The sequence below is a fragment of the Pseudonaja textilis genome, chromosome 3, assembly GCF_049901715.1.
Source record: "Pseudonaja textilis isolate UNSWEBS1 chromosome 3, rPseTex1.2, whole genome shotgun sequence".
NCBI lineage: Eukaryota > Metazoa > Chordata > Lepidosauria > Squamata > Elapidae > Pseudonaja > Pseudonaja textilis.
Genome location: NC_141992.1, coordinates 173,435,743 through 173,456,715, shown reverse-complemented (window position 1 = coordinate 173,456,715; position 20,973 = coordinate 173,435,743). Strand labels below are relative to the sequence as shown.

The 20,973-nt window shown below is 35.3% G+C and overlaps 1 protein-coding gene across 2 annotated transcripts in view; it reads right to left on the bottom strand.

Moving 5' to 3' along the window:
* Window positions 1-20,973, bottom strand: part of SLC26A7 (solute carrier family 26 member 7) — a 51,701-nt gene that overhangs the window by 15,270 nt on the left and 15,458 nt on the right. The window contains exons 3-12 of one of the 2 annotated variants that reach the window (XM_026705984.2): window positions 20,422-20,594; window positions 15,752-15,916; window positions 12,250-12,402; window positions 10,868-10,950; window positions 9,897-10,044; window positions 9,624-9,737; window positions 8,115-8,192; window positions 7,903-7,959; window positions 6,118-6,213; window positions 3,943-4,049 (exon numbers count right to left, since the gene is read on the bottom strand). In XM_026705984.2, the coding sequence (XP_026561769.1) occupies window positions 3,943-4,049; window positions 6,118-6,213; window positions 7,903-7,959; window positions 8,115-8,192; window positions 9,624-9,737; window positions 9,897-10,044; window positions 10,868-10,950; window positions 12,250-12,402; window positions 15,752-15,916; window positions 20,422-20,594 (1,174 nt within the window). The remainder of the gene's footprint in view (window positions 1-3,942; window positions 4,050-6,117; window positions 6,214-7,902; window positions 7,960-8,114; window positions 8,193-9,623; window positions 9,738-9,896; window positions 10,045-10,867; window positions 10,951-12,249; window positions 12,403-15,751; window positions 15,917-20,421; window positions 20,595-20,973) is intronic. The other variant, XM_026705985.2, reaches the window with a different exon arrangement.

Genomic DNA, 20,973 nt, shown 5'->3' with positions numbered 1-20,973 from the left:
CAAATACATAAAATAGAAAATCTTTTTAAAAATCAAGTGTTTTTCTTGTGGTCCTATTCCAAGTGTTCCAGATGCTGTAAATTAGTTCCTAGCATAAGGTGCCTGCATGTTTAAATCATAGCATTCATATTATATTCTAAGAATGCTTAATATTTAAGCTAATCATAGAAGTGGTATATTTATCTATGTTGTCTTGCTGGTCATGAAAGATAAGCATTCTCCCGGTAGATTTTACATAATTTTTTTATACACTACTCAAAAAAATAAAGAGAACATAAAAATAAGACATCCTAGATCTGAATGAATGAAATATTCTTATTAAATACTTTGTTCATTACATAGTTGAATGTGCTGACAACAAAATCACACCAAAATTATCAATGGAAATCAAATTTAGCCACCCATGGAGGTCTGGATTTGGAGTTACACTCAAAATTAAAGTGGAAAAAAACACTACAGGATGATCCAACTTTGGTGTAATGTCCTTAAAACAAGTCAAAATGAGGCTCAGTGGTGTGTATGGCCTCCACGTGCCTGTATGACCTCCCTACAACACCTGGGCACGCTCCTGATGAGGTGGTGGATGGTCTCCTGAGGGATCTCCTCCCACACCTGGACTAAAGCATCCCCCAACTCCTGGACAGTCTGTGGTGCAATGTGGCATTAATGAATGGAGCGAGACATGATGTCCCAGATGTGCTCAATTGGATTCAGGTCTGGGGAACGGGTGGGCCAGTCCATAGCATCAATGCCTTCGTCTTGCAGGAACTGCTGACACATTCCAGCCAGATGAGGTCTACCATTGTCGTGCATTAGGAGGAACCCAGGGCCAACAGCACCAGCATATGGTCTCAGAAGGGGTCTGAGGATCTCGTCTCGGTACCTCATGGCAGTCAGGCTACCTCTGGCGAGCACATGGAGGGCTGTGTGGCCCCCTAAAGAAATGCCAGCCCACACCATTACTGACCCACTGCCAAACCGGTCATGCTGGAGGATGTTGCAGGTAGAAGAACGTTCTCCATGGTGTCTGCAGACCCTGTCATGTCTGTCACATATGCTCAGTGTGAACCTGCTTTCATCTGTGAAGAGCACAGGGCACCAGTGGCGAATTTGCCAATCTTGGTGTTCTCTGGCAAATGCCAAATGTCCTGCACATTGTTGGGCTGTAAGCACAACCCCCACCTGTGGACGTCGGGCCCTCATACCACCCTCATGGAGTCTGTTTCTGACCGTTTGAGCAGCTACATGCACATTTGTGGCCCGCTGGAGGTCATTTTACAGGGCTCTGGCAGTGCTCCTCCTGTCCCTCCTTGCACAAAGGTGGAGGTAGCGGTCCTGATGCTGGGTTGTTGCCCTCCTACAGCCTCCTCCACATCTGATGTACTGGCCTGTCTCCTGGTAGCGCCTCCATGCTCTGTACACTACGCTGACAGACACAGCAAACTTTCTTGCCACAGCTCGCACTGCTGTGCCATCCTGGATGAGCTGTACTACCTGAGCCACTTGTGTGGGTTGTAGACTCCGTCTCATGCTACCACTAGAGTGAAAGCACCGCCAGCATTCAAAAGTGACCAAACAAGGTTTACCTTGAGTTTGTATCTATTGTGTGCTCTTGTATTGTTACAGTTGAAGCTGAAGTATTCATTGACAGGTAGGACATTGCAATGTATAATTTTATGTACTATACTTAGATCAGACCGAAGGCATCGTAGTTCTAGGTTGTCTAGGTCTAGAATTTCAAGTCTGGTGGCATAAGGTATTCTGCAAGGAGTAGAGGAGAACTCTTCTTGTGAAATATTTCTGGACTTTCTCCACTATATTAATATCAGATACATAATGTGGATTTCAGACTAATGAGCTGTATTCAAGTATTGGTCTAGCAAAAGTTTTGTATGCTCTAGTTATTAGTGTAATATTACCAGAGAAAAAGCTACGTAAGATTAGGTTAACAACTCTTAATGCCTTTTTGGCTATGTAGTTACAGTGGGCTCTAGCACTTAGATCATTAGAGATGAGTACTCCAAAACCCTTGACAGAGTTTGGATCATCACTATTCAGCCTGTATTTTATTTTCTGATTTTTTTTGCCAATATGTAGGACAGAGCATTTATTTGTTGAGATTTGAAGTTGCCATTTGTTTGACCATTCTGATACATAGTCAAGGTCTTTTTGAAGGCTAGCAGTATTGTCTGTGGTGTTGAATAGCTTTACATCATCAGCGAAAAGAACGCAGTTGCTCTTGATATGATCACAGAGGTCATTTATGTAAGTATGAAGAGAGCTGGTCCTAGAACACTGCCTTGGGGGACACCACTGTTGACAGGTACATAATTTGATAGGACGCTCCCAGTTTTGACCATTTGTTGTCTGTTTGACAGGAATGCTTCTATCCAGTTATGCAGTTGTCCAGAGATACCATAAGATTTTAGTTTTACGAGTAGTTTGTTGTGTACCACTGAATCAAAGGCTTTACAGAAGTCTATGTAAATTGCGTCTATTTCTTTGCCCTGATTGAGTTGTGTAGTCCATATGTTTTTGCAGTGTTACAGGATAGCTTTTTTCTGAAACCAAATTGTTTGTTAGAGAGTAGGTTGTTTGTCTCTAAGTGGAGGATAATGGATTGGTTAATAATTGATTCCATGACTTTACAGGATTAGATGAGCAACAAGCAAATGTTTGACTTTACCGTTGATTACCATTTTCCCCACTGCAAAGGATCATCTTTTGAGTCTGTGCTTACTTTGATCCTTGCAATAGTCCTCCACTCTGAAAACTGACCTTCTGAAAAAGAGTCAAGGGCCTACTCAACTAATAATTCTTAGTCATTATAGCTAAAGTCATACAAGTAAATGTGAGAATTAGTTCTCATGTGATCAAAAGTAAAAGATGTGGTATCAGATCTGTCTGTTACCAAAGCAAGAAAAGATGGATATGGTTTCACTCACCTTAAGACAAGTATAAGTAGTCTTTAACTTACAATCACAATTGGAACCAGGATTTTGATGCTAATTGGTGCAGTTATTAAGTGACTCATCATGTGATCAGACTCAAATTTTACAACCATTTTACTGTAGTCTTTAAACAAATCATGTGGCTGTTAAAGTGAATCACCTGGTCATTTAAATGAATCTGGCTTACCCGATTGACTTTGGTTGTTGGAATCCAACTGGGACGGTGGCAAATTGTGATTACCTGACTACAAGACATGGCAATGGTTGTGAGTGCAAGCCGATTATCAAGCCTTAAATTGTAACTGTGTGAGGCAAGCAGTGGTGGGATTCAAATTTTTTTACTACGGTTCTGTGGGCGTGGCTTGGTGGGCGTGGCAGGGGAAGGATACTGTAAAATCTCCAGTCAAAGGTGGTATTTGTCAGTTCTCTGAACTACTCAAAAATTCCACTACCAGTTCTCCAGAACTGGTCAGAACCTGCTGAATACCACCTCTGGAGGCAAGTCACCTTTTCCGAGGTCATGATATTTTTGAGTCGTTCTGCTTGAACAGTCATAAGTTAAGGACTTATGTACAAACACAGACCTGTAATTTCTAACCTCTTTTACAGAGCAGGTAGGAGAAAGAGGCACAGGAATTTGAACACTTATTTCAGTATACATAGAACTGGCACTTGATATACAGCAGCTACTGGAATTCTTTTGAAAATACCCTCTTGACTTTGGTACTATAAATAAGAAGTTCTTGTGTCCTTATGGGCCTATTTATCTGTTCTAATCAAACTTGTCAAGAATAAATCTGACTGAAATAGCAGAATAATTATATTTCCAACTCATTAAAACTTCCAAGATTATTTGTAGGATGTTAAAAAAAAAGCTGAACAGTTATACATAACAAAAGCAATTTGTAGTATACATTTGTCATGAGGAGAACAGAATCATTCAGCATTTCCAGAAATGATTGGCTTCTAAAAACATTTTAAAAGGCCTCACCTTGAAAAACGGAAAACCACTATAAGTATTGTGCAGACGACGCCATACAATAACCCTACATTAGCAGCAAAGCAAACTGTAAACACGTAAGTGCTGACCCATATACTCTGAAAGATACCAAAGATGAAAACATAGTTCATAATTAGATATACACAATTCTTTTTCCTGGTGGTTTTATTATATAATTAACATTTTCATTACTTTAATTAGAAACAAACAAATGTAAAATCTGAAAAGCTATTTTACAAGATAGATATTTTTAATTTAAATCATTTAACAATCGTATACCTCAGAAGATATTGGCCTTCTAAACTGGTAAAGGAAAAATAGTTCATTCTCTAGAACATTGAGCATCTACTAAAGCATATATAAAATTAAGACTGTGCAAAGCATGCATAAGGGGTGCTTTGCAAACCAAGTTAATGAAGCCCTCCAGCCCTCCTTCTCAAAGCACTGAAGCAATTGCATCCTCTGAAAATTAGAAAAGCAGATGTGGATCCACATACATGTGGAAACAACCAGGGAAAGCATGATGATATATATTTCAGAATATATTTCTATGCATGCCTCTTCTGCTTTCTTAGATCATATCCTTATAAGGTTGACTGCTTGTACTCAAAAGACTATATAGCATTCTGACATCTTTTTGATTTCTTATGAAACAAAAATATCATAGCATGGAAAAGAAGGAAAAATCACGAATGCAAAATTAAAAGTGCCTTTTAACAAATCCGGCTGTAAAACCATATTTATTTTTTATTTGCTTGGAAATTTTCATATGTTTCTTATTTTAATGCCACTGTGTTTCAAAATCCTTGCTTTTCATTTCAAAGCATAATTGTGATGTAGAAATTTTGCTGCAAAGTGTTCCCTCTGAAGACTGGGTAAAACATTATATTCTAATCAGAAAAAACAGCTATTTGTTTTTAGAAACAAAACAGAAGCTGGAATAGTCAGGAATTATGACAAAGATCCACTTCATCCCTAGCATATGGAATTTTAAGGAAATCAAAATGATGGGAAATTATCCTCTGGTGACTAATTGACATTTGAATGAGGCAGTCTGATTATTTTCAATCTCTTCTACTGTAGATAAATTCCTATATAAAATTATATCACAATGCATGGTCCTTAGAGCAAATTTGCCAAATTGAAATTATAATCACATCTGGAGTGAAGTCATTTCTTTACAAAAGCACTGAAGCATAGAACTTGGAAAAATGACTGGCTCAGCACTTACATATTAAAATGATGACTATGAATTTCAAGCAGAAGACAAAAAGATAACAAACAGAGGCTCAGAAAAAGTTCATACGAATTGTGAATAGTAACAAATAAAAATCACAGTTTAAAACAAGAGCCCTGGCTAAACATTCTATTCAACCAAAGGAGAAAGCTAATTTTGCAGCAATATTCTGTTATACACAGGATGGGACCTGTAGTAGCTGCTACCTGATGTTGAAAAAGACATTAAAAAAGCAACTTTGGAGGCCTCTCAGTAATGTCCCAAAGGTGCTTTTTCAAAAGGAAACTGGACTTTGTTTTTCTTGAGTATCCTTGAAGAAGTTTTGCTTCTTATCCAAGAAGCTTCTTCAATTCTGACTGTTAGAACTGAATGACAATCAAAATATCTTCAAGGAAAAAAGAGAAAGAAAAGTGCAGTTGCCTTTTGAAAAAAGCACCTATGGGACACAAAAGGGATGATTTGTTTATTAAATTAAATGCCTTTCATCTCACTGTCAAGCAACTCAGGGCAGCTACAAGAATAAGAAGATGAAACTTTTAAGATTACTCCTAAGGTGACCAACTTTTTTACAATGAGAAGGAGGACACAAATCAATTGAAGAAAAAAGCAAAGCCACTTGCGTGTGGCACACTCTCTCAAAACAATTCTCCTGTGACGAGCGCATGCGTCTCATGATCGCGTCTCGCTGCACTGTACCGAGCCTTGACAAATCATCATGTCAAATACAAATACGTCACATCACACATAACAGATCGGCTTGGCATCGATCAAATATGGAAGATTAGTCTTCAAATATCAAAAAGGAGGACATGTAGGAGGACACTTTTTGAGAGAGGACAGAACTTACAAAAGAAGGACTGTCCTCCCTAAAGGAGGATAGTTGGTCACCTTATTACTCCATATCCTGAAAAGAGTTAAACTTTACTTACCCATTCAGTTTTATCCACACTCCAGTATTTTTTTAAATCTCGGAACTGCATCAGCATTCCCTTCAGGCCCACCACAATGATACTTGCTAACACACCCTGGGATGAAAAAGACCTTCGTTAGAAGATAAAGTTCATTATTCTGGATTATTCATTATTCTATCATCATCATCATATATATATATATATATATATATATATATATATATATATATATATATATATATATATATATATATATATATATATATATATGATTTCCTTCCCCAAATATACATAATGCAAAGTTAAAAATTAACCCAAAAACCAAATATGTTTAGGTGAATGCAATTGTTACACTTGTATCTACCTTATTTATTTATTTATTTATTTATTTATTTATTTGTTTGTTTGTTTGGTCAAGTGATTATAAGATAACATGTATAAGTATAAACATAGTTATGAATACATGAAATGGATACATATAAGAAAAATAAAAAGAAACAATATCTCCCTATTTCTGTCTGGCTTCAGAACTCTATTTTTCTTTAGGAAAAAAAAAGGCTTTCATCAGATCTGATATTCAGGATTACCTATTTTCCATACTTCTTTAGGATTCTTTTTGGTTTTGTATTATTATAGTCATACAGTATCTGAACTACAGTTTTCCTTTTCTATGTCTGGATTTTCAGGACTAAGGTAGAAATACAAAAAGCTTAATACTTTTAATACATAGAAAAAACAGGTAAGATGGATATTCTCTGGATGCCTGCACGCCAATTTCCAACAAGCAACAATTTCCACAATGCAGTATGGAATGCCTGGACTCAATCACCTTAACAAAATTGAGATTATGGTTCAATGTGATAGATGAACCCAGTCTAGCACCATTCAGCTGGTTAATCATCATTCTCCCAATGAAGAGAATGATGAGTTTTCAAGGTTTTTACAACTAAAATTGGGTCAATCTTTATTTTTATCCAATTGTCATGTGCTGCCCAGAGCTGCTTTTGGTGAGATCAGCAGCTAGATAAATTTGATTAATTAATCAAATACATTTTTATAAGTTCCAGCTATTTCCTTTATTCAGTGGTGGCCAACCAAAAGCATTCATGATTAAGATAATGAATGACCTGCCGGCAATGAAATCTTCCACCTGTGCTTGACAGCCTTCTTAGAATTTTATGATTTTTCTTGAATGAATCTGCAATCTCTGTGCACTTATATAGGTAAAGATAAGGTCCACTGAATGCAGAGAGATTTCCTTCTGCATGTGTTAAAAAATAAAAATTTCTTTGAAACAAAGCTGGCTCTTGGAGTGCACCTTGATTTCTAGCAGCAATATTTATTTTTTCCTTACAATGATGTTCCATTTTTACACCAGAAACTTAAAAAGAACACATGACAAACAGTCATATAGAAGTGGTGAACCACTGCTTGCTTCTGGGATTATTGTTTCTAAAAACTTTCCAATCTAGCCTCTTGCTTGGGGATTTTTAGTGGTCTCTCATCAAAGTTCTAAGCAGTTCCAAGCTAAACCAGCCAAATAGCTGAAGCAAATTACCCTACAGTTGCTTTCCCTTCTCCTGTTCACATAAGTCCCTTTGCAAGCACTTTTGTTATACAAAAAGTGTTTTCTTTCTTAAGCAAAAAAAAAAAAAAAAGGTGCTTCATGTTTTATACACTGAAAGAACAAATTGAGTTCTTGTGCTGGGGCCAAAAAACCCAGCTCAGTCTTACAGCCTATTTTAATCTTATATAGTAGGTGCACAATATCTAAGCTTCTTATCCAAGCAAAATAAAGAGTACTTTTTCACATATTTTTTGTTCTTGGCATGCAGCAATGGAATGTCCTTTCATGGAGTCCTAAAGAAAAGTGGAATGATCATTTTCAGAAGTAATAATTTCAGCTAAATTGCTATACAGTTCAAATAATAATAATAATAAAGAACTATAAAAATAGAATAGTAATTAAATAATAAGCACACAATAATAGTTAAAGGGGAAAAAAAGAATTGTACCATGGGTAGCCAGTATAACATTGGTCCTATTGTATAGATAACCACAAGCACCAACATACAAGATATCAGACAAGCCACCTAAAAACAGTTGGAAAGGAAAAAAAATCATATTATTCAGATTCTAAAACTCCTACAAATAAAAGTCCTTGGTTTTCTCAAAGTTGCTGAGCATAACAAACCACTGCAGACATACAAAAATTAACAGAGCAGAGACAGGGACTTTTGACTCTCTCACAAAGTGTAGTTGGAAACATTTGAGAATAAATTAATATTTTTTCTTATTATAGGGTATCCCTACATTACTCAAGAAGAAAATGCATGTATCAAATAACAGTATATATAACATAAACTCAAAAGTGGCATATGTTATTTCAGATAAACTACCAAAGAACAGCTTTAAAGAGGAAAACTCAAAGATGTAAAGTTGTATTTAAAAAAAAATAACAATGTGTTCGCTGTCTACTTGTATCCGTATAAGTGTTGAAATCCACAGATATTGGTATATACCTTCATTTCATTTACATCATTTAGGGTGGATTTGCATTTGTACAGATGCATACGTAACACAACTGTGTCTTGGAAGCTACCATGGCTTTTAACCGTGGTGGGAAATATGGGAAATATTGTTTTAATATATCTATCTGGAAGTCTTCAGATGGAGAATCCAGCTCTAGTTACCCTAGCAAACTAATGCCAGAGCTATGCAATGTTTCTATATGTTACTGAATTAAATCTTTATTTTCAAAAAAAATATATGCTACAGATTTGATTTGTATGAACATAATTTACATTTTCTTAGAGAAGTTTCCCTTTTCCTTTATTTTACTCTGTCTAAGAATAGAATAGAATTCTTTATTTGGCCAAGTGTGATTGGTCACACAAGGAATTTGTCTCCAGTGCTAAGTTCTCAGTGTACATACAAGCAGCAAGTGATAAATCATGAACAAGCTGTATATCAAGCTGTATTACCTAGTTTGATAGTGAAATTCCTGCAAGAAGACAACCAAGATCAGAGAGCACCAAGGACCCTGCAGACTGTAGAACACTTTGATGTGACCAACTTGCTCTTCATTGTAAGTAAATTTTGTTTTGCCTTCAGGAATTTTACATGGGATGATACATTATGGAAGATACATAACTGTCATTTTTTTTCCTTTCTCTTTTCTTCTTTTTCATATTAAAGAAAGGACTATGTGATGAGAAATTTTTGTGCCAAAAGTTTCTCCAACATATGGAAAATCTTTTTGGCAAAGAAGTAAGGAAAGGAAAGGAATTGCTATTTTCTACAGAAACACAACCCTTTCATAAATGTGACTCCACTCTAAATGCCAAACGAATAAGTACTATAAATTTTAAAGTTTCTTTGCCATGCTGATCTGATTCTTAATGACACCAAGATTTGGAGAATTTTTAAAGATGATGTATTAAAAACTAATTCAACTCTCTGAGTTGAATAGTCATTCTATAAAGGCCACTATCTCCACCCATCCATCATGACAGTAGAAATACCTGTGTTTTTGCTCCAGTGTTGTACAGAAGTGCAGTTCGTCCCATGGCTGCTGCACTTGGTATGCAAAAGAAAAATGAAGGGATCACATTGCTGAGGCCATGAGCCAAGAACTCCTGAAAAAGTTTTTTACAAAAATAAGGAAGAGGCTACACCGAAGTCCCATAGAATCAAACAACCTCAACTGAAGTCAACTTGCCTTCCCATCTCTTATACCATCATCCCCAAAGAAATGCATCCCAAAGGCCAGTTTTAAGGCTATTATTGCTTTTTACCTGGTTATCATCCACAGAGTAATGAAATCTTTGAGCAGAGTCATGGGCCAGAGCTAGAGATGCCACATAACCAACTAATGCAACTCCAAAAGCCTCTGTCACTACTTCAGGGAGGATCTTCAAAGGTGGAGACCTTGGTGCTGGAATACTACAAAAGTAAGGACAGTTTTAGGTGGCAGAAAATGTCACACTGAAGAATGTGGGAAAACTATTGTGAATATTAAATGAATATCCCAGAGAAATCAGATGTACTGTACATTATTCTACTATTACAAATATCATTAGAACCTGAAAAGGGCCATGCATTATAGGTACATTTTTGGGGGGTTATTCAGTTCAATTGTGTATGTTTTTCTCCTTTCTAAAAACATTCCTATCCCCACAAGGTGCAATGAAAGGAAATATATTTATAGCAACTTATTTCAATGCATTTCAGGTCCTGGTGATGTGCGGGGGCAGAGAGCACTGCATAGCCTTCAAATTTCCCAACACTGAAATAAATTACTGTGAAAGTAGCAGAGAGGCACAAGAGGTAGATATGTCAAATTTATCCACCCAAGATTAAGCCCTATCTGTGACCTGAGAGAGAATGGTCTATACGTGAAAAACAAAGGATATACTATTTTATTATTGAATGTATAAATTTAAAAGCATTTGTTTTATCCCTTTGAAAACTCTCTGTACATTCATACATATAGAAAGTGCATTCAAAAAGATACAAGAAACATTTACCAATATGTTATTAAAAATAAAATTATTAAGTACCAGATTTTGATTTCATTTCTTCTCCTGAGATGTTATCATCTGTAGTAATGCAAACTGTGTACTTTTATTTTCATTCTTCAACTGTTTTGTTGCTTAGTTCACATTAACAACTGAAACCTACTGTATAAAATCTGGATAAGAAATAACTATATTTCCATATGTACATGTATATAAACACAAAAACATATTTATAGAAGACTCATTACCCTTTTGGAATATGTCCCACAATTTCCAGGCCAAAACTGTGCTCCATGTCAGCAGAATAGCAGATGAAAGAGGTAGCAATTACCTATTGTCAAGCAACAATAAAGATTAAGTGATTTGAAACAAGATTATTTTTTTTAAAGTATAGGAAGTAGCATAACTGTTTTTCTACTTTCTTAAAAATATGGATTAAGACCAACCATACAGCCAACTTTGAGATGGCATCACTTGTTGAATACCATAATTATCTACTCAGGTTATGGTTCAGGGGAGACAAAACGGAATGTTCTTTGATCCAAAGGCCACATTGTTTCATGAAAAACACAATGGGAGCCTTATAGCCATACTTCCTTCAGTGACATGTCTTAAATGTATTTCAGAATTCCAAAGGTGTTCCCTCCATATTCATCAGCATTTTATATTATTGAAGAGAGTTCCTAGCTTTCAAGAGGTGCTTTCTGGAGTCCAGATGGTTGTGGAACCAGAAAAAAAAAAGGTAGGAGTCATATAGTCATCGTGTATTCCTCCTTTCTAAATATTTAAAAATCCTGGGGAAGGACATCGTAAAATCTCTGCCTGGGCAGCGGTAGACTAGCCTGTCTGAAGATGGTGATTTTGCATTAAATTTATACATCTTTACATTGGAGCTGCAGTATATATTGACTTAAATAAAAAGTATCAATGTAGTTAAGCTCATCTGACATTTTTAAGAGAAACAAATTGGGGCATTCTTCAAATTAATTACCCTAGCTTATATATCACAACATTGTCTAACTGACATTAATGGGCACAAACAGTATTGATTAAATCTTTATTACCTTTTTCTTTCATAGGAATGTAATATTTTTCTCAGAAGTTTTATGAGAAATAATATATGAATCTTGTGGCAGTGGAGTTTGAGACATGCTGCTTATCAATATCATTTTTTTAATTTGATAATTACAGGCAGAAGGAAAATACATATATTTTAAAATGGTCAAGCTTTCTAGAATTATTTATTTACGGTGTTTCCTGGAAATTTTAATTTTTAATTATCCTGTAATATGATATATTATATTATAAAATAAAATTGTAGCTAGTTTGTAATTTGTTAAGATTTTTTTAATCATGCCTTTCCCTTTAGAAATAATACATACCATAGCACTGCCTTCTTTCTTCCTGCCCTGTTGAGTATCTTCATATACTGTATGTTCATGTGCATGTATGTGTGTCAATCATCCTGGCAGTTGCCATGGCTGAGGATAGACTTTAGCTGATTTACACAGCAGATTTATGATAACATCATTACATTGATAAATCTAGACATATCTGTTTCATGAAATAAGCAGAAGGCATCAAGAACTGTAGTAAATTATCAATACAGTACCTAAAAAGTCATACTTACCAGAACCAAATCAATAGGAAGCACTATTTTAATTTTCTTCTTAAATTTTTCATTTAGCTCTTTAACAAGAACTAGTATGACAATACTAGATATAGACAGTAGGACAGTTTCCAATTGAATGGATCTGATGTTTTCAAAAATGTAGGCATAAATCTATATGGAAAGAAAGATCATATATTATAAATAAGCAATCTTTTAAGATACATTCAGGTATGGAGAAATTATTGATACTGAGACCTAATCCTGAATATTATGAGCCTCGGTGGCGCAGTGGTTAGAATGCAGTACTGCAGGCCATTTCTGCTGACTATTGGCTGCCTACAATTCCACCAGCCTCAAGGTTGACTCAGCCTTCCATCTTTCAGAGGTGGATAAAATGAGGACTCAGATTGTTGAGGGCAATATGCTGACTCTGTAAACCGCTTAGAGAGGGCTGTAAAGCACTATAAAGTGGTATGTGAGTCTAAGTGCTATTGCTATTAAAGATTGGATCCAGCAATGCCCTCCACATTGCTGGAGTTTCTTTTGTTTTCTGAAGAGATGCGTATTCAGTTCAAATCTTTATTAGAGAAAAGAGAGGAGTTTAACTTTTGCTAAATGTTTCATCTTTCCTGTAATTTCCAGGAGGCTTCTTAATCTTCTGAAATACAGTATGAATCATTGCTTTGCTTTATATACCTATAGAAGTCTAGATGAACACAAATATATACTATTTAATATGTGAAAGATATATGGCAGACAACTGACATGGCAAGTTGAGTCAACTATGCTTGTAACAGTTTCCAAAATTAATTTTAATTTTAGAAACATCAATAATTATGACATGGAATATTAGTTCTAATAGCCAATGAGCTACAGAAGAATCTGCCATTAATGGCAGAGAAACAAGTCAAAGCCTAGTTTAAGAGAGGCAGTGATATCAAGCTCTAAGGCTCACCTTCAATACACTCACATGAATAGGGTCTAAGGTTCTCCAAGCAAAGACAAAAGCTCCATGGGAATTCAGAACATAACAGAATAACAGAGTTAGAAGGGACCTTGGAAGTCTTCTAGTCCAACCCACTGTTCAATCAGAAGTCACCATACTATTCCAGACAAATGGCTGTAAATTGAACCTAGAAAGAGTCCTAATGATAATTCCAGTGAAGATGACATCTACAAATAAAAAGGTAATTTGGTGGGTTGCAGGTTGCTGTGAACTCTACCATCAAGTTTAACCGCTTATTCTTGTTTTAGCCATTGCCCTTGTCCAACAACACAAAGAAACTGAGACTGACATTTCTAGCTTTCCAGAATTGAATTATAGAGGGATAAAATATCTTTGTTAGCCCATGCAAGCTGTTGTGGAGAATCTTGGACTTTTCAAAAAAAAAAATGCAATAAGACACTTGAGAAAAACACTTGGTGAGACCAAAGGACAGGAAAGTTCTTTTATGTTCCTTGTTGACATTTAATTAAATCATAATCAACTCAACAAATCATCACAGCAACAAAAAAAGAATCACATAAGAAGAAGAAGAAGAATTAAGAATAAGAATTTATTTTTTTGTCATTACACTCGCAAGCGGGTGCAACGAAATGAGGTGCTCTTCCACAAGTAAAACTGGACAACACCATTGAAAGAAAAATAAAATTAAACACAACAGACCATACAATAATCTCTATACAATTTAAAAATGTAAATACCCCATTACTCTCAGCCATTAAATTCCACAAAATCTTATGACCCTGCATTCAAACTCAAAACTGCACTTGGATAAAAACTGTTCTTAAATCTAGTCGTCCTTGTTCTTAATACCCTGAATCTCCTTCTCGATGGTAATAGCTCAAAGAGCTGATGTCCCGGATGAGAGGAGTCATTCAATATATTAAATATCTTCCTTTTACATCTATTCCTATACCGTTCTTCCAAAGAGGGGAGTGAGCAGCCAATGATGTTTTGGGCCATCTTAATCACCCTCTGAATTGCCTTTTTCTCTGCCACTGTGCAGCTCGAGAACCATACACAGAGACAGTTGCATAGATAACATTTTCAAAACGAATGTAGACATGTTACATACATCCAATCAGCAAAAAAAAGCAAATTCATCTCAAGACCCCAAATCAAAGTTTATTTTTAGAATGGAAAGTCCAAACAGACTTTCTGAAGAGGCAAAGGATAAAGCAGTGGCTGATGAACATGGCAAGATTGAATTTGCAGAGTACACTCCCAACAGAGATGCACACTAGAGCTCAATAATTGTATAATTTAGCCACATCATTGAATAGTGCATACTAACACATACAAATGACATCATAGAGCTAGCATGCCAAAAAGTATAACTGCAAAGAAAAGCAATTAAGGTTGAAGTTCTAAATGGGTGCAGCTATCAAAGCAAATAGCTTTATTCAAAAGATTGGAACCTATACTAACAAATCCAATTTTACAGGCAGAAAGCACCCATTGAATTGCTAAAAAGTGTTTTTCTCCAACATCTGGCAGCCAAACGCAACACTGATTCAAAATGAAATTGCTTTACAAACATAATTTAAATCTAAGTCTTGAATCATCTAATTCAGAAACTTGTTCATAAGAAAAATAAGAGATCAGGTCCTAAATATGAACACTCACTTTTAAAGAATTATTTATATATTATTTAGCTTGTTCTTATTTTCAGAAAATGTGCTACACAGCATTTCAGCTGTCAAGTGGAATCCTGCCATGCCTTGTCTTGGAAAAGATGGTTTGGAAGTTATATACTTTATTTTTAATATTGCATATCTCAACATTCTGCATAGCCAAGTACAGCTGGAAACAGCTACTTTTAAAAATGGATATGACATGGTCCTTTCCCATTTAAGTGTGGTATCTGTCTGGAAGATACTTGCCAGGCCTAATGAGCTCATATTTTTCTTTTCTTATATTTATGTAATATTCATTATTACATATAGCTAACAAGGTAAAGAAAGAACAAAATAAAAAGCAAAAAGTATAATGGATAAGAATTTTATTTATTTATATTTCATATTGCTTAACCATCTATGTCTCTTAGAGAATGAAAAGAAATAGAAATAAGTTGCTTTCAATTTTCTTTACAGCAATTACTGTGTATCTGAAATTATCTATACAACAAAAATCACTATTTTTTCTATTATCTCTTTTTTCTAATCATCAAAATGATAAATCGTGGTTTTTCTGTTTCATGCAAGAAGTCTATAAGGACTCAGTAAGTCTATAAAGTCAATAGTGAACATTGATATTGTCTTCTCTCTAAATAAGAAGTCAATTTAGCCACATTGAAGACTAGTCAGTAGAATGTAGCTAGGCTTCAGAACTCATGGCAAGTTCCAGATAGCATCAGATAGCAAACCTAGAATTGCATCCAGAATTGACTCCAGTTGGAGATAACAGAGTCAGGCCTGATACAAAAGGTCACAATAGTATTTAGAGTTTATCCCGCAACTTTAATAAGCATGCAAATAGGAGCAAAACAGCACAACAAACATTTATCAATATACTCACATAAAAGAATCCCAGAGGTCCTGAGATATATGGCATTTTCATTCCTAGGAGATACTTCACTTGTGAAGTCACGACGTGCGTTGCTGCCCCAGTTGTCATTGCACTTATCACTGGCTCTGTTAGCAAACAGGTAGCACTGCCCAAATGTAGCATAAACATTGCTACCTGAGAAACCAGAAATAATATAATTTCAGAAATATAACAGAGATTGCATCCAGATGCAGTTACTGATTCTAATGTAGGAAAGAGAAACACTAACTTGCACTTTTTTTAAAAAATGCAGATGAGAAAGTTCTATGAGCTAATCAAGTAGAAATTATTTCATTACTCATTGCACTCATGAATACCCTTTCAACCCATATTAACTTTCATACATTTATTAAATGCTATCTCTCTTGTGTATATATAAATATATTTTTCCCCAAATGAGTTTACCATCAGGCTCGGGCGCTGAGATTAGTTATAATAGCTGACTCTGGCCATTTGTCTTCATTGACTTTAGGTTATTCCAATGTACAAACATTAGAAGCTCTGTGGATGGGACAAATATTAAGCCAAAGAAGTCACACAGGTTACACTTAAAAGTTATGGTACAGGTAATCCTCAATTTACAAACACGATGGAGCCCAAAATTTCTGTTGCTAAGCAAGACCATTGTTAAGTGAGTTGTGCCCCATTTTATGAATCATTGCAGTTGTTAAGCAAATCATGCAGTGGTTAATTGAATCTTGCTTCCTCCCATTGATTGTGCTTGTCAGAAGCCAGCTAGGAAGGTTACAAATGGTGATCATATGACCATGGGACAGCACAACTGTAAGAATAGAATAGAACAGAACAGAACAGAACAGAATAGAATTCTTTATTGGCCAAGGGTGGTTGGACACACAAGGAATTGTCTTGGTGGAAATACTCTCAGTATACCTAAAAGAAAAGATATTCGTCAAGACTCATCAGGTACAACACTTAATGATAGTCATAGGATACAATAAGCAATCAAATCATACTAGGAAACAGTCAATATAAATCGTAAGTATACAAGCGACAAAGTTGCAGTCATACAGTCACAAGTGGGAGGGGATGGGTGGTAAAGAGTGATGAGAAGATTAACGTTATTAACATTAATAATCTGATAGATCATGCAACCGTGGGGATGCTGCAATGGCTCTAAGTGTAAAAACCTATCATAAGTCACTATTTTGTAAGGCCACTAAACGAATGGATGTTAAGGACTGACTGTATTCGGTTTATAAAATTCAGACTAACAAATTTGGAATGTAAAAGGTTAGATTTCTAGACATCACAACTAGAGAGATAGAAGTAAGAGCCAGTTTGTCTGCGTGTCTTGTGTCTGTTTCTGTATCTCTTGGTGTGTGTGTGTGTGTGTGTATGTCTCTATGTTTCTTTGTTAAATACAACTAGTTCTCAACTTACAACAGTTCATTTAGTGACTATTCAAAGTTACAACAACACTGAAAAAGTGATTTATGGCAATTTTTCACACTTACAGCCATTGCAGCATCCCCAAGTCATATGAGCAAAATGATGCTATTGGATGCTTGACAACTGATTCACATTTATGACGGTTGCAGTGTCCTGGAGTCATGTAATCAATCCCCTTTTGGGACCTTCTGACAAGCAGGGTCAAAGGGGGAACCAGATTCACTTAACAACCATGTTACTAATTTAAGAACCGCAGTCATTCACTTAACAACTGTGTCAAGAAAAGCCTAAAAATGGGGCAGAACAAATTTCTCACTTAGCAACAATTGTGGTTGTAAATTGAGGACAACCTTGTACATACCCCACCTTTTTTTCAGGAATGAAAAAAGAGGTACACATGAGGTCCTCTCATTTCCCCTCACAACAGCCTTGTGATGTAGGTTCTTTTGTCAAGTACTGCACCAAAGGCATAACCAAGGAAAGACAAATCACACAGACTTCAATATGGCAATTAGAGGCAAAGTACAGAATCCCGGAATGTGTGTTAGGAACCTCCAATCCTAATTTGACAGTGAGTTTATTAAAGCAGAGGGTTTGTTTTTTTAAAAAAGACATTTTCAATCTATTAATAAGCCATTTTTGAGATGGCCCCTTAGACCCAAAGTATGCTAAATCAAGGCCCATTAAATAGAACTCAAATTCTGATGGAAAGCTTATCTGGATTTTATTAAACCTCCCCTGGGAAATAGTGTTTTGTTTTATTTTATTTATTTATTTATATTTCTTTATTTATTTACATGCAATACACATTTACACACACACACACACACACACACACACACACACACACACACACTGAGGGAGGGAGAGGGAGAGAGAAAGAGAGCCATGCACACACACAAATATACATTATCTATTCATAATTAAAATATAAAAGATCATATTATAGGAAATAAAAGTCAAGAGCTTTAGCAGCTTGGATTTGTTCCTGATCCTCACCATACTGACCTTGAATTATTTGATACTGTTTAAAAAGAAAAACTTTTAGCAGAGTATGAATGCAGCTATTCAGAACATCTCAACAAATTTGGCTATTGGCCTTCCTTTAGAACAAAAACATCATTTACCATGTGTGCATTACGCTATCTAGGCTATGACCAGTTAAAACATGATTTGGGTTCATATAACAAGGTTAACCATGAAAATGGTTCCAAAACAAATATCAGCAGGGATATTAATGAATATGATCCCTCTCCAATCACATGTGTTTAACAATTGTCTTTTGCTGTAATAAAAAATATGATGTGCTATTAACATCTGGAGATCTCTGGAAGATGTGCTGTAGTAGCTGATGAAAAGAGAGAGAGTAAGATAAAAAGAAAAAGACCAAAACTGCTGAAAGATGAAAAACTGAATAAAACTCTGAAAAAAATTAAGATTTCCATAATTCCATACCCAGTGTAGGTCAATTGAAAAGCATGCCTTACTTCTCTAGTGGATAAACAAAGATTAGAACAAAAAACACTGATTAATTTTTGTGTTCATGCTCAGTGAGAATAAAATATGTTTTCCTTCTGATACTATTTATCAGCAAGTAATGATAAGTCTTTTAAACGTATCAGGAGCTAGTGTAGAAAACAAAAAAGACAGCCAGTTCTACTGCTAATATATGTTCAACTTCTATTACAATAACATTTCATTCAGATATTACATTCAAAGATGATTCAATTAAATCTCATATTGGAAAAATGAGTGCCTCTGCAACCAATGTAGGTGCGCTTACACAAATATACTTTTTTTCCCAAATGAATTCTAAATATTTCATAATTCAATTGATGATTTGAGCTGGATGTTGTATAATTTGCAAAGCCTCTAATTGACCAGAAAGAAAGCATATAAACAGAAGCTTCTGAGACTCACTTAATATGTTATATAATTTGTATAAAAATCATTTTCATTACAAAACTAGAATACTCCAATAGTTCACTATGGATATGACCCATGCACACCTTTCCATTTTGCCTTAGACCCTTAAAGATAAACATGCACCATTCAGAAACACAAATTATTCTTTATCTTTTACATATTCACTGAATCTGTACCAGGAAAATGGCAGGAGCATAATTATTATTTCCAGATATAAGAGCCTACGTGCAACTGATTATTTGAGCTTACTTATAAATGATATAAGCAAAGTCACTAGTGTTATTGAGATGATTGACTTTTTTATGAAACTGTGCACGATAAGTGTGAAACATGCAGTTATACCCTACACTAACATTTAGTATGCAAGGTGAAGATGTCTTTTTCATTCATTTCATGTACAAAGGTCATCCAAATTAAAATTGCTGATACAGCAATTCTTCTCAAACACATTCACCCCATTGGTGGGGTTATAAATCATGTTAAGCCAGAGAATTGGCTTAAAAGTATACAGTGCAGAGGCATTTAGGATATTGAGAATTACAGCTCCCATCATACCTCATCATTGGCTATCTTCCCTAAAAATAGCAGAGTTATCATTTATTAACCTCTGGAATGCACAGATTATCTACTCCCAGCAATCAGACTTTGTTCAGTTTTGAATCAGTGTGTTGTGAAAACCTAAATACTGTGATTTGTATGCCATGTTTATATTTATTGTGTTAAGTGAAACAAATCAATTTCAACTTAAATTACAAATCATGATTAAATAATGCTTTAATATAATGTGTGAAATATAATCCCAAATCATTTGAAAATACATCCTTTCATGATGGCTTGCTTCTCCTGGAAACAGTGGTGGCACAGTGGCTGGAACGCAATACTGCAGGCTATTTCTGCTGACTGCCAGCTACCAACAGTTCAGCAGTTCAGATTATTTATTCATTCATTCATTCATTCATTCATTCATTCATTCATTTTTATTGAATTTATATTGCTGCCTATTCACCCATGCCGACTATGCAGAAATATAAATCCAATAAATACATAAATAAATAAATACATAAATAAATAAATAAACAAACTGAAGTCTCATCAGCTCAAGGTTGACTCGGTCTTCCATCCTTCTGGGGTTGGTAAATAAGGACCCAGATTGTTGGGGGCAATATGCTGACTCTGTAAACTGCTTAGAGAGGGCTGTGAAGTGCTGTAATGCAGTATACAAGTCCAAGTGCTATTGCTATTGCTATTTTAGTACAAGAACTGATTTTTCTAGTTATAAAATTCAACTATTCTGAAAAACATACTTGAATCAGCCCTCCAAGCAGTGAAACTGCTGCAGCAACTCCAATCCTCTGCATCTCAAACTCAGATAAGCCCAATACTTCAGATGTATTGTCTGAGGTGAAATTGGTGCTTATGGGAGGAACAAGACGCTCAACAGCATTTGCAGAAATCAAGGAGGTCAGAGCAAAGGTTCCTGCAAAAGAAGAAAGAGGATTTAGTGATCATTTGTTTAATTCCTATCAGATCACTCTAAGTTGCTTAGGAAGAAAGAAATACCTTTACAGCTAAGCCATGATTCAGATTGCTGGGTTTGACATTCTATGTGAATCCAACCTCTGCATGTAAATTGGTCTTATTATGATGATGTTTGATCTTTCTCATTTATAGCACATTTAACAAAATCATGGTTAAATAAATCATAGTTATATGATTCCAGACTATGCCCAACTAATTCTAATTTTAACTTGAATTTTTTGAACATGTCATGTTTTATCACTATTTTGAATTTCTGAAAGTTGTGAGATATGGTGATATTGATTAATTAACTGATTGATTGAATTCTAATTATTGTC